This window comes from Lethenteron reissneri, chromosome 23, assembly GCF_015708825.2.
Source record: "Lethenteron reissneri isolate LAM-NWPU_2019-01 chromosome 23, ASM1570882v1, whole genome shotgun sequence".
Lineage (NCBI taxonomy): Eukaryota > Metazoa > Chordata > Hyperoartia > Petromyzontiformes > Petromyzontidae > Lethenteron > Lethenteron reissneri.
The window spans coordinates 15,653,431-15,666,220 of NC_083801.1; the positions used below are offsets into that span (position 1 = coordinate 15,653,431).

General features: G+C 45.8%; 1 protein-coding gene across 24 annotated transcripts in view; it reads left to right on the forward strand.

Annotated features, from left to right (window-relative positions):
- Nucleotides 1-12,790, forward strand: part of LOC133346089 (poly(rC)-binding protein 3-like) — a 94,529-nt gene that overhangs the window by 51,636 nt on the left and 30,103 nt on the right. The window contains exons 1-2 of one of the 24 annotated variants that reach the window (XM_061557448.1): nt 6,781-6,896; nt 6,989-7,021. The exons of 20 other annotated variants lie outside the window; for them this stretch is intronic. Coding sequence is in view for 1 of the 4 variants with exons in the window: in XM_061557441.1 (XP_061413425.1) it covers nt 10,801-10,860 (60 nt within the window). In the remaining 3 variants the exon portion in view is untranslated. Of the gene's footprint in view, nt 1-6,728; nt 6,897-6,988; nt 7,022-10,648; nt 10,861-10,967; nt 10,989-12,790 lie in introns of those variants that run through there. 3 more of the 24 variants (XM_061557449.1, XM_061557441.1, XM_061557451.1) reach the window with 3 other exon arrangements.

Below are 12,790 nucleotides of genomic sequence, written 5' to 3' on the forward strand. Positions count from 1 at the left end.
CCGAAAGACCCAAGAATATTAATTCCTGCAGTCACGAAAGCTTTAAGTCAAGGTGGGTCATTGTGTACGTTTTGTTGGCATCGCTTCTGAATTCAGTCCGAGAGTGTGCCAGGGTTGTAATTGAAACGTCACACTTAAAATATGCCTCATCGCATTGTTTCCATTACTAAATTGTGTGATGAAATCAATCCAAGTGTGTGTGGGAGGTGGGAGGCGCTTCGTCGGGGAGAGGGGGATGTTCTCACACAGTCAATGGTCGCTGTTTTTTTATTTTCTTACATTTTTTTTATTTTTATTTTGGTGACGCGGGGTCACTCCTGCAAATTTGGCTATCACCGGTCTCTTGATTTTGCATCAGGGTTAAATAAATAAACTTGACTTGTCATTGGCACCTTTTCTCAAGCTGTCATTGCACATTTCAACAAGGCTCTTCACTACTCGAGGTGTCAAAAGTGTTCAGTTTTTGCAATATACCTTTTCTCAGGATTCACAATGTCTCAGGATTCACAATGTTGTACAACTGCGGTAGTTGGGCCCCAGCAAAAAAACGAAGTATTTATTCACTTGCATATTGACTTGCATGTGTGTATCAGAAATGACGGTGCCATTTTTTTCATGGTGATTATTTCCACCAATGGATATGATTTTATATACGGTGGATATGATACTGGTAGGAACCTCCTGGTTACACCAGCCCACAGGGGATTATTGTGTCCGTCCGTCGTGCATCCAAAAATGGGAGGGGTGGGGCTGGGTGGAGAGGGGAGGGTGGGGAGGGGCTGGGTGGGGGGGTGGGAGGGGTGGGGCTGGGTGGGGAGGGGCTGGGTGGGGTGGGGCTGGTCACCCCGTGGTGCCCTTATAAAACTCAATGTTTAACCTACTCACGCCGGTTTGTGCCCGCCCTCACAGTCGGGCATATTTGCGGAATACACCACGCCGCCGTTGACCCTGGCCATTGACCGAGCAACCCAACGTTCCTACCAGCTCCCTCCGCAGGAATGTGTTTTATATACCCACTGTACTAAAAGTTAGAAAATAACAAACTGCATTGTCGCGTGCATCTGAGGCCGTATAATAGCACTGGGGTTCCTCACTCGTCTTGCACCAATGCTACGTCGCTGGCCAACTAGTTTGTATTCCCCCTCTCTCTTAACGCTTTGTAACCAATGTTGATAAAGCGTGAATGTTTTACCTGGGCCCGTGTGTTCGTCTCTTGTCAGTCTGTAGCAGGGGTCACAATAACGTGCTTGAAGATCCAATGTGAATTACGTTTTTGCATTTAGGGACTTGGTGACATTGATCAAAGTGTTACCAAGAAATCCGTAATAAAAAACAAAACACCAACGCTAAATATAAAATATTTTTCGGTCACAGAGATGTCACACACCATGCGTAACCTGAAGGCAGCGTGGAAACCTACGTAGTCGTTTTTTCGGACAACTGGCCCTGAGATTCCTCGCCAGGGTCAGTTTTTTCAACTACCGATGGACATAATTACGGTCATCCAGCCAACGCTGGTTAAGGTAATTTTGTCGGCCAGGTGCATGTCACGTACTTTCTGCAGGTGTGTGATTTTTGCTACGTTTCCTCGCTCATTACGTGGCGTGGTATTTGCAACCTCCACAAGCACTCCCAGTACCAAGCTCTCCGCTGCCGAAGAAAGTTGCCGATGTATTACGCGCGAATTGCCAATTAAGTTTGGTCGGTGCATGCACTTTACACTGAGAATATTGAGCCACACTTGAAGTTTCAGCCAGTATTTTAACTATTGACCTACGGTTCTTTTTGAGTGCCTGTCAATATTTATACAACTGATAATATTGCAATGTTTTACTGTGGGGTCGTGAGTTTGTGGTTGGCATACTGCGCTGTGGTCTCAGCAATCCCAGAACTCCTGGTCATGGTCCCCCACCTTCACCAATCCGCACTAACCACCGTGGCGAGGTATGGTCAAACAACCTCCATGACTGATGACGTCTGGGGAAGCCTTCATCTGCCAGTGAGGTGTGAATTGACAAAGGCTTGTAAATTATACATATTTTATAGCTTCTATCATTTTGGTAACTGTAAGCTCATTAATCAGTGGGATTTAATACTTGTAGGTAACACAAATCAATGGAGCAGTCACTGCCCAATATATTTTGTCACAAAAAATATTCATCATGGTGAAGAGAATTGCTTTTGAAAAAATATATAACAATTGATCCAAAAGGGTAACATCGATTTAAAATTCCATGGTGTTGATACACCGTTAAAAGTTGATGAAGGCTTAAAAACCCCGTTCGCAGCACCTGCCTCCATTCCTATAATTGACAAATATACATTTTTTAGGGATTCTTGAATTAATCAGTTTGAGAGACAACACACACACCGTCCAAAATGGAGCCGCAACACCAGGCAGTTCTTTATGCTTTGGCGTGGGTCGATACTGAGAGGGGTTATATAGAGCCCCCCACTCTCGTCATTGCATCCGCTTTTGTGCACTGGCAATGTTCTTAACAAGCTCTGGAAATCTTTGATAGCTAAAACACAAGCCGCCGGCCGCCCTGCAATAGATAGATCACACCCCCGAAAAACGGTGAACTGAGCAATGTTGACTTTTCTTCAGGTCGAAGAGGCAGAAACTGGCTCCCAAATCCAGGATTTATTAAGCAGACAGTTTTTTGTTTCAACCGGTAGATGAGTGAAAGGTGAATGTTGACAACGCATTATTGGTTTTGAACGTTATGGTTTGCCGAGGACATTCTAAGGATATTTATCAAGAAGGATATTTTTTAGCCCAGCATTATATTTAGAATAGTCAAATGTGTTTGAGTCAATTAATCTGTTAAAGCGGACATTCAATAGTGTACGCATTTATTTATAGTCTGTCCACATGTGTTTAATTGCCACTCTCAGGTTTTGTTCGTTAATTAATGTTGTCATCTCCTTTTGTCATTAGGTCATTTTGACAAATCCTCATCCAGGAGCAGCTCGACATTTATCTTTGACAATATTTGTCCGGTGGGCCCTGCATGTGATGTTTGTCGTTAACGAAAGTGTTTAATTTAATAACGAAGGTTTCCGTGACCATCGTTATGATTCGTCATAATTGTTTTGGATTAGATTGCTTTAGTACAAATGCCAAATTGTCTCCTCTCCCATTTAAAATAGTCACATGTGTGAATTGACTTTCAACGGACCGGTCTGCTGAACAGTCACCATTTGACATGTTTTTGTTTTGTTGCATCAAATGGAGGAGAATAATACGACACAACTTGGCTTTGTATTAATCAAAATACAGTAGTCTGCCGTATAATACGGGCTTGTGTTGTGTTTCAGGGCATGATACTGACAAATTATGTATTGATGAGGATGTACAGATGTCTGTATTCAAACTCTTTATGTACGGACATGGTCATAGGTTTGAATTGCACATGTCTATTAAAGGGCATTCTCGTTAGAGATGGCACAGCTTGAGGAAAGCATTTATCCAGCAGCAGATTGATCATGGCAGATGATGAAGATGATTAATGGTCATCTACATTTCAAACGTAATACAGTATTCTATCTATTATGAAATTAAATTGTAAAACAGGTTTTGCTTGGCACGCAGTGGTAATACAGAGTGCCCCGGGTCTCATTTCGATAGGATATTAAGGCAGACACTGCTGTGTGGTGATGGCGAATCTTAGATGCATTTCCTGTGGCTCATTAGCCTGGTGGTTGGTTTGGAGGTCATGGCTTGTTTCTCGCCAGGCAGTGGATGGCGAGTAAGTGGACATGTATCGACAAGTCCGGTGTGCTTCGCCTTTAGAGCCAGGGCTACCCCAAGAGCCTTAAAAATGTACGCACTAAAAGAGAAGGGAAATAGGCAAATGTTGTGCAGGACATCAATAATTGAGATTGTGAACAGATCACAGTCATTGATTAATGGGATTTTTTAAATTTATAAAAACAACAATTGCTGTATATATAATTATATCGTGCATTGTTTATGAAGCTGTCGTAATAGTGGAATGCATTTTGCAGAGCACTTATATTTTGACTGTTCTCGACTGGCCATCTTGCGAATATGCTTTTTACAAGTGTCAACACATTCCTGAATTATAAAGTGTCACTTTGTAACGAGAAGATTGCGCACTGATGCAGTTCAAAGTGTCCCTCTCCTCGTCTTACATTGCAGCGTGCTGCCATTTACATGCTTGTCATTGTACGTTGGAACATCTTTCGCACTGTATGTAGCCAACCGTGCAAATTGGAGGTGCGAGGAGGGGGGGGGGACAACAAACTACATGCAAAAGACAGTTCTAAAGAAAGATGATTTAAAAGTGCGTAGCTCCACGGTGGCTTCTTCCTAATATCAGAAGGAAGAGCATTCCAGATGGCCGCAAAAATGCATCTGAAAAGCTTGCAACGCAGTGACCGTCTCTGTCACTGTCGAGCCACAGATGTAATCCAAGGGCTTCCTAAAACCAGCACTGCTTTGCTTATTTATTTCATAGCATGTAGGACCTGCAGTTGATTTATCGTCCATTTGTTCCAACACCACCGGTAACTTACGCAGTTTTCTATTTCGTTGTACATTAATCCGTAACATTTTCCAAATGGTCACGGATAGTTTCCATCATCTGTTATATCAATAAAAGGTCAAGGGCCTAACGTTCTTCCGTGCTACTGTGTGAATGCAATTTGTTCCCTTATTCATCATCATTAAAAAAAGCCATAGAATATTGGGTTGTAGGCCCACGCCGTGTGTTCAGCCCATGAAGTACAATGCAAAAGCCAACATTCGTGTGCAGAGGTGCACATGTATTACGATTTTTGGGTGTGCTGGTCCACTCAAAATGAAGTGCTCTCGAGTGCTTTAAGTCAATGCTTTGTAAGTGGAACGTTCAGTATTATTTCTAAGAAAATGCATTATTTTTAAGGCGCCTTTTAACGAAATAATGGGTGCTGCAGTAACGGTTAGCACACTGCACTGTGAACTAGGTGACCTAAGTTCGAACCCTGTCCACGGCTAACATAGCCGAACCAGTCCTGGGCATCCCCCTTAACCAGTACCCACTGACCAGCGTGGTGAAGTATGGTCAAACATCCTCATTGGCTGACATGGCATGGGAAAGCCTTCATCTAGCAGTGTATTGATAAAGGACTTTAAATCTTTTTATTATTATTACTACCAAATAATACCTTATTGGGAACGTTCACAGCACGGTTTGTGAACCACTGTGTCACCACGGCCCCATGGTCGCATTGCAGACAAGTAAATAATTTGTGAAACGTCGGCTTGGGGTTAGAATGCTTATGGGTCGGTCTAATGGTTGACAATTTTTTTTGTTTACTAGGTGCATTCTCGAATGAAAAGCACGTTGTCGTTTTGTTACCAAGATTAGGAATGTATATGTAGCTGTTTGCGACACAGAGCCGCTTACTGACACGGCCACGTCTGTTTTAGTTCAGAGGAAGAACTCTTAAGGACAAAGATTACCCCCGCTGGATTCGCCTCTTGTTACCCCACAGCGTTTGATTTGATATAAAACATATCCCCATTCATGTATGCCCAGCAGACTTCCATCTGGACATCCCTGTGCTCCCCCCCCCCCCCCACTGCAAATATGCCCTGCCATTGTCAAGCGCCTAGCCCGCACTCTCACCAGGCATGCTGGGCCTGGTCCGAGTCCATTTGCTGATTGCCTCTGAGTGTTTTTTTTTCTTTCACTGAGACGTTATATTTGTCTGTTCAGTGCCCTGTTATGCACAATGCGCCGATGATGAGTGGATCGGAAGGGCCAAGCAGCCCTCAAGATAAGCCCGACCTTGGAAGCAGTGCTAATTCGGAGAAGCCTTTGTACAGTAGTTAAGTAACGCAGTTCAGAGTTTCGTTTTTGTTGCACGCTTACGGTGCCTGCTGGATTTTATAGGACGGAATAATGTGGCCGTGCCATCGGCCATTGGGAATGTTGATGTCGTGAAAGGCACCACGGTCTATACAATGGTGTCTCTTTGTGTTCATAAATGTCATCAAAATCTAATTGTGGAGGTCTATACAGTGCTTTAAGTGTTTTGCGTTGTTATATAATAACAAACATCGGATATATTTCTTTGCTCTCATTGATAAACACCTATTGTATATTTTTTATTAACCTGTTATTTAATCTTCATTGTATGACTTTCTATAACTCATATTGGAGATTTAATATTGTACAATCGTATTGATTATATTTAAATGTAAATGTAGATTTTTTTAAATAATATATTTTTTCATTTTGCCAATGTTATTTGATGCTTTTCATGCTCTTGAGGTTCACGTACTACAGCAGAGAGCACAATGTATATGATTGTGACGCCCGACAATAACCCTGCTGTAGGTGGGCAGGCAGGAATGCCAAGCCTCATGGCAGACGCATGACCACGTATCGTCGCTGCCAGAGGCCATCATCGAGATAGAGGAAGGACCCGCGTGGACACAAACCCCACCATTGTCCCAACCCTCGTTCATTTTCACCAACCCAACCGAGCAGGAATGAACAGAACAGACTGCGTCTGTTTAAGTTCGCATTGCTAACACAAGGGCCCGATGAAAGACTTCATGGATGGGGGAGACCAATCATGGAAGGACAGCGGTGGTCATGGCAAAGTGCAGGCTGACTTTCAGACCTCCAGATTCAGTCCCTCACTCATTGTGATTGGACAGCCAGGCACCAGCTTTGGATCAGCTGATTGCAGTTGCTCAGTGACCCTTTAGCACATGAGCTAAGCCTCTCAACCCCATCTGTCCCACCATAATCATTATCAATCGTTCCCTCTGCCGTCAGAGTCTGTGTGTTTTTACTTTTTACGCTCCAGTTCGTTTTGCTCCTTCATTTTTATATTCACCCTTCTCTCGTGGCGGTTACTCTTGAGACCAGTGTTTGGTAAGGGATGTGCAGTTTTGTAAATTTGGTTTGTTTTGCTGGGTGTTAGCTTGCTCTTCTTGAACGACGATTTATCTGTATCCTGTGACCAGGGCGTTGCTGTTGCCTGCCGGCGTCGGTTTAAGGTATTGTGTGTTGTGATTCCATTTACGTCAGCTGTTGTGTGGCGAAGTAGTGCAGTGAATAGCTGCTGTATGACAACGCTGTGTCATTCTTTTGCTATTTTAAAGTGGTCGTATAATGGTTTCCTAAAATGAGTGCTGCGTCGACGTAATTGTTGAAATGCAACTTGAAATTACGGTGTTTTGCAAATGAAACACTCAAATGTCTGCGCAATTGTGGAAATCAAAGATCCCTTAATACGGCGGTGTGCCTACAAGGCTTTATAATACACTTAACGGGTAAAATTCTGCAAGTGATTTGATTGGTTATTTAGTAAATTGGAAGGAATCTCTTAAGCCAAATAAATAACAGGCGATGCAGGGCAGAAGCGGGCAGGACCACGTGTGGACGGGGGAGGTAAGCTGCACAATATTCTCGCATCTCACCGGTGGATCTAAGAATACATTGGCACCAAGTCATTCTAATTTCTGCCAATATCACTTTCAATCCCTCACGTTGAAACAGACATTGTGTGTCGTTATTACATGCGTTATGTAGGTGTTACTTTCAGAAAAATTAGTAATTTTTCAAAAATGTTTGGAGAAAAAAAGGCCTAAATAGTTGAAAGAAGAACCTTTACTTGCGTCAAAGGATTGTTGTTTCATATTGCAGCTGGACTCTGAATTTTTTCACGGCTGATTTTTGGCAGCTGCTGTCAGATCAGTGGGCCATGGCAGGGAGAGTCTTGCTCCGAGTGAGACCCACCCCTTGGACAGAGGGAACCGACAATGGATTTTACAACGACCTCGTGTTCGCTCTCGCGTACATATGCAAGATCAGGCCGTGATTATGAATACGTTTAATTGAAATACCGCCCTGAAAAATATGTGCTTGGTCATGGCTAGGTGAGGGCCGTCAGTGTGTTAGGATGACGAAGACGGCTGTACTAGTGGCTCCGCTGTGCTGACGGACAGAACAGATAAATGTTGTAATGTAACGACCTGTGCCAAAACGGCAGACGTGCGTCTGTGGTGGAAAGAATCCGGCGCAGACGGGACACGTTCATTTGGGTGTCCCTGCCACATTGCTCCCAACATTTAAGTACTGTATCACTGCTGTAGTTGCCGGCCACACAACTGTCAATTGAAGTATGGTTTCGTTTAAATAACTGGACAGCTGATGTTAATACTCCAACACTTACGTGCTACTCGGCAGCACTGAGTGATGCGTGGCCTCATAGTTGCTATCTCATGCCCCCCCCCCCCCATGTGTTTTTCTGTTGGTGGTCGTAATAATTCGCACGATTGTTATTGACCACATTTTATGTTTTTTTTTGCACTTTCTCAAATGAGCCAATTTGCTAATGCACTCGACGCTAATCTTCAAGTGTCTTCTTACTGCCAGTGGCCTAAAGCTCCAATTTCAATTTGTTTTAGTAAAAAATATATATCCCTCGTTTAAAAATAGTATTCTATGGTTATGACAAGACTCATTTGTGGAAGTTATAAATTGCACTTCCAGTTCTAACTGACGTTCACAAATACATAAAAGAGTTGACCTCTACTTAGACAGGCTTGGAGCACACTCACATCCATTAAGATGTGCTATAAATTGTCATTATTTTTTCGGAATAAGATCTCATGGCTTATTACTTGTGCATTAAATATGTATACACTAATTGTTTCTGGCAGAAGTTACATTTTGGCTGCCAGCAATACATGTACAGTATTACACAATAAACAGTCTCATTTGGGAAATATTGTTGCTTATGCACGCTTCTGTGCAGCGACCATTAAACATTTTTTAGATTTTAGGTATACGAATGATCGCTGATCTCCACCTTAAGCGAACCGAGTGATGAGTGAAAACAATTGCCTTTGCGCCATCCCTGATGCCCCTACCCCCCTTCCAATCGTTCGTTCCACAGTGTGTTCAAATATTCATTGATGTTCTTTTAAGAGCTTCCACTGGGCGAGATGTTGCCCGCGAATGCTCCGAGTCGAACTGTGGCGTTCGTGGTAGATCGGATGTAAAACAGAACCAAAAAAACCCACCGTGGGTCTCTCTCCCGCGTCTAAGTTTCCCAGAGAAGCGTATTCTTACAGTGAAGAAGCCCCTTTTTGTCCCGGTGACAGGCCAGGCGTGACCATGTTTTATTAACGGAGATGTCGTCTTTGTATGCATATTCTATATATATTGCCGCTTTGAAGAAGAGTTATGCATGAAAACAAATAGTACACATGCTGTGTGGATCATAACGAGTAGAAAACTTGGGAAATACATTGTCGTGGTTTTGAGATTTTTAAAAAAGTGCTTTTGAATAGTTTTCGTTTACACAAGTATACGCTTAGAAATCTTACGTCAACCACTGCAGTTTTGTCGCAACATGACAGGCGTGTTCAGCCCCACGGTAAAATGTCCGCATGCTCGTCTGTAATTGGAATAATTGGAGTGAAAGCCTTTACAAGAGGCCTAGGCTCATTAGCATGTAATTACCCCCGGGGGATAGGGTGAAGCGATGGAGAAGGCGCACGGATGGAGGATTCGTGTGTGGGGGGGGGGGGTGATGGAGGTAAAGGATGAGGAAGTGGGGGGGGGGCTTTGTAAATACTGTAAGTGTTTGTATTGGTATACGCTGGGGAAGGGTCTGGGCAAGGGGTGGGGGGCAGGTGTAGGGGATGGGGGGCTGGGGATAGGAAGGGGGGCTGGGGAAGAGGGTGGGGGGATGGGGAAGGGGGTGGGGGCTGGAGAAGAGGATGGGGGGCTGGGGATGGAGAAGAGGGTGGGGGGGATGGGGAAGGGGGTGGGGGCTGGGGAAGGGGGTGGGGGCTGGGGATGGAGAAGAGGGTGGGGGGGCTGGGGAAGGGGGTGGGGGGCTGGAGAAGAGGGTGGGGGGCTGGAGAAGAGGGTGGGGGGCTGGGGATGGAGAAGAGGGTGGGGGGGCTGGGGAAGGGGGTGGGGGGCTGGAGATGGAGAAGAGGGTGGGGGGGCTGGGGAAGGGGGTGGGGGGCTGGAGAAGAGGGTGGGGGGTTGGAGATGGAGAAGGGGGTGGGGGGCTGGAGAAGAGGGTGGGGGGCTGGGGAAGGGGGTGGGGGGCTGGAGAAGGGGGTGGGGGGCTGGAGAAGAGGGTGGGGGGCTGGAGATGGAGAAGGGGGTGGGGGGCTGGAGAAGGGGGTGGGGGGCTGGAGAAGAGGGTGGGGGCTGGGGAAGGGGGTGGGGGGCTGGGGAAGGGGGTGGGGGGCTGGAGATGGAGAAGAGGGTGGGGGGCTGGGGAAGGGGGTGGGGGGCTGGAGAAGAGGGTGGGGGGCTGGGGATGGAGAAGGGGGTGGGGGGCTGGGGAAGGGGGTGGGGGGCTGGAGATGGAGAAGGGGGTGAGGGGCTGGGGAAGAGGTTGGGGGACTGGGGAAGAGGGTGGGGGGGATGGAGAAGGGGGTGGGGGGCTGGGTAAGGGGGTGGGGGGGGGCTGGGTAAGAGGGTGGGGGGCTGGGTAAGGGGATGGGGGGGGCTGGGTAAGTGGGTGGGGGGCTGGGTAAGAGGGTGGGGGGGGGGCGAGTGGTGGTGGTGCTGGAGAGAGAGGGGGGAGGGAGTTGGATGCGAGGCGCGGGCTGTGCGCGTTGCGAGGGGTGGGCTTGGGGTCCTTCCAACCCATGGGGCTTGGGGAGCTCTCACAGCAGTTTGGGGCAGTCGTGTGAGCCCCGGCAGACTGCTGCTTCTGCTGCTGTCGACTTGCGCCTCTTTGGGAAGTAGCGACTTGGCGAGAGCCACTGGGAGGGGGAGAGGAAGAGAAGCCGCTTCACCGGCAATGCACTGTGCTGGAGAGCCCCTTGGGTGCTACGGCCCAGCTGTGCCGCCATATCTGCAAGTAAGATCTCTCTGGATGTCTCTCTAAGATCTACTAAGTAATATCTCTCTCGTGATGGTGGTGGTGGGCACCGCCAACGTTACTGCCGTGGGGGCACCGCGGTGGCGAGATGTCGACTACCTCGCCAGGTGCGCAGGAGGGCATCGGTTTGATACCCTGACGACTGCTGCTGCTGCTGTATATTTGAGGTTGCATGTCTCCTCTCATCTCTCTCTCTCGCTCTCTCACCGTGTGGATTTTTTTTGCTCTCCGAGTTGTTTTTTTCCACCCCCTTCGCATTTAGAGAAGGGTGCCGTCGGACTATTTGGCTCCGAGGATGACCGCCCGAGACGAGAGCACTTTTGGTGGAGCTGTCATTGGCGGCCAGCCGTATGAGCTCAGTGGTGGGCCCTCCTTGGTCCAATAAAGACACTCTTAAATTTCGATTTAACGCTTTCGTGACTGCAGGGATTCATATTCCTGGTTCTTTCGGTAAAGTCACGTAGAAGGGAAATAATAAAATAATATAAATATAAAACAAAAATTCTCACAAAAAAAGAAGAAAACAATACAATATTGTTTTATATTTTATTATTTCCCTTCTACGTGACTTTACCGAAAGAACCAAGAATAAGATACTCTTAGTTTTTTATTAGTTTAGGTTATTTTTCACGACGGGCTTAGTTAGCAACGTGATATTTACCCACCCACCCCACCTCTACATGCCGGGCGGCTTGCTTCGTGTGGTTTTTAAAATTTCTTTCTAAACGTGACCTGTGAAATGTGAAGTATTGTCGTGTGTCTGCGGTTTAATAACCTCCGGGTGGTGGTGGTGGGCGCTTTTACGACGCTTGCAAGATTGAAGTGTGTCAGAGGCTGTGTTTTTGCTTGTCAATTGATGGAATTTTATATATACAGGGTGTGCAGTTGCAAGTTTAAATGTAAAGTGTTAACTGAGATTTGTGTTAACATGCGCATATATATATTTTTTTCTATTGCCGTAAAGTAGACGAGACGCCGCTAGTTAGCGTTGCGAGGTATTTGAACGAATACAAAAACAAATTATTTAAGTGATTATGTAAATGTGGATTAAGATCGGCAGGGATTAGCCTCGTTGCGTTTTTCTTTTTGGAAATACTGTGCATTGCATATTTTGTGCTTGATGGCTTTGACCTCTTTAACAAAAGCCGTAACATGGAGTGTAATTAGAAAACTTGTTGTGCTTTATTGACATTATTAAATCCATCGGAAAAGCTGCACTGGGTTCAGCGAGTCGGGGTGAATACAGTCGCTGTTTGCTGAATGGTGTCATCAGACGGTAAAACGATGAGATATTCGGTGTATTTAACAACAAAAGAGTAGCATTTGTCCAACAACAGGAGGATTTATCCACAATTCTGGCTGTCCCGCCTGATGATGCGAAGTTGTCATTACAAACGTCGAACTCGAATTGTAAATGTTGTGAATTTACTCCAATATGCCGCTGTGCTGTACTAGTAACGAATTGGCATGTTGTGTTTTCGTGACAAACCTCCCTAATTGGCTGTGTCGGGTGGTGGCAGGTTTAACGACACATTTATCTATTTACGTGATCTAACCAAAAAAAACCTGTTGTGGATAGCGGTGTACGTTTGTATGGATTTGAAGGCAGGATTGGTGGATCATTCTGAGATCGTGTATGTGACACATCCCTATACAGTGGGGGGGGGGGGGGGGGGGTGCCCCCTGGAGACAGGGAAAGCCACCGAGGTTGCCGTCTGTGCAGCATTTGAATATTCTCTGTTCTTCTTCATCATGGGTTTTTTCTTAGCATTCAAGATTCCTCCAATGTACAAAAATACAACAAAAACCCAAAATGAACTCAACATCCCAAGCAATCCGCACCTCAACAGAGTGTCTAGACTCAACGTGCCCTTCTTGAATTGAACAAATTTAATAAAACGAAGTCACG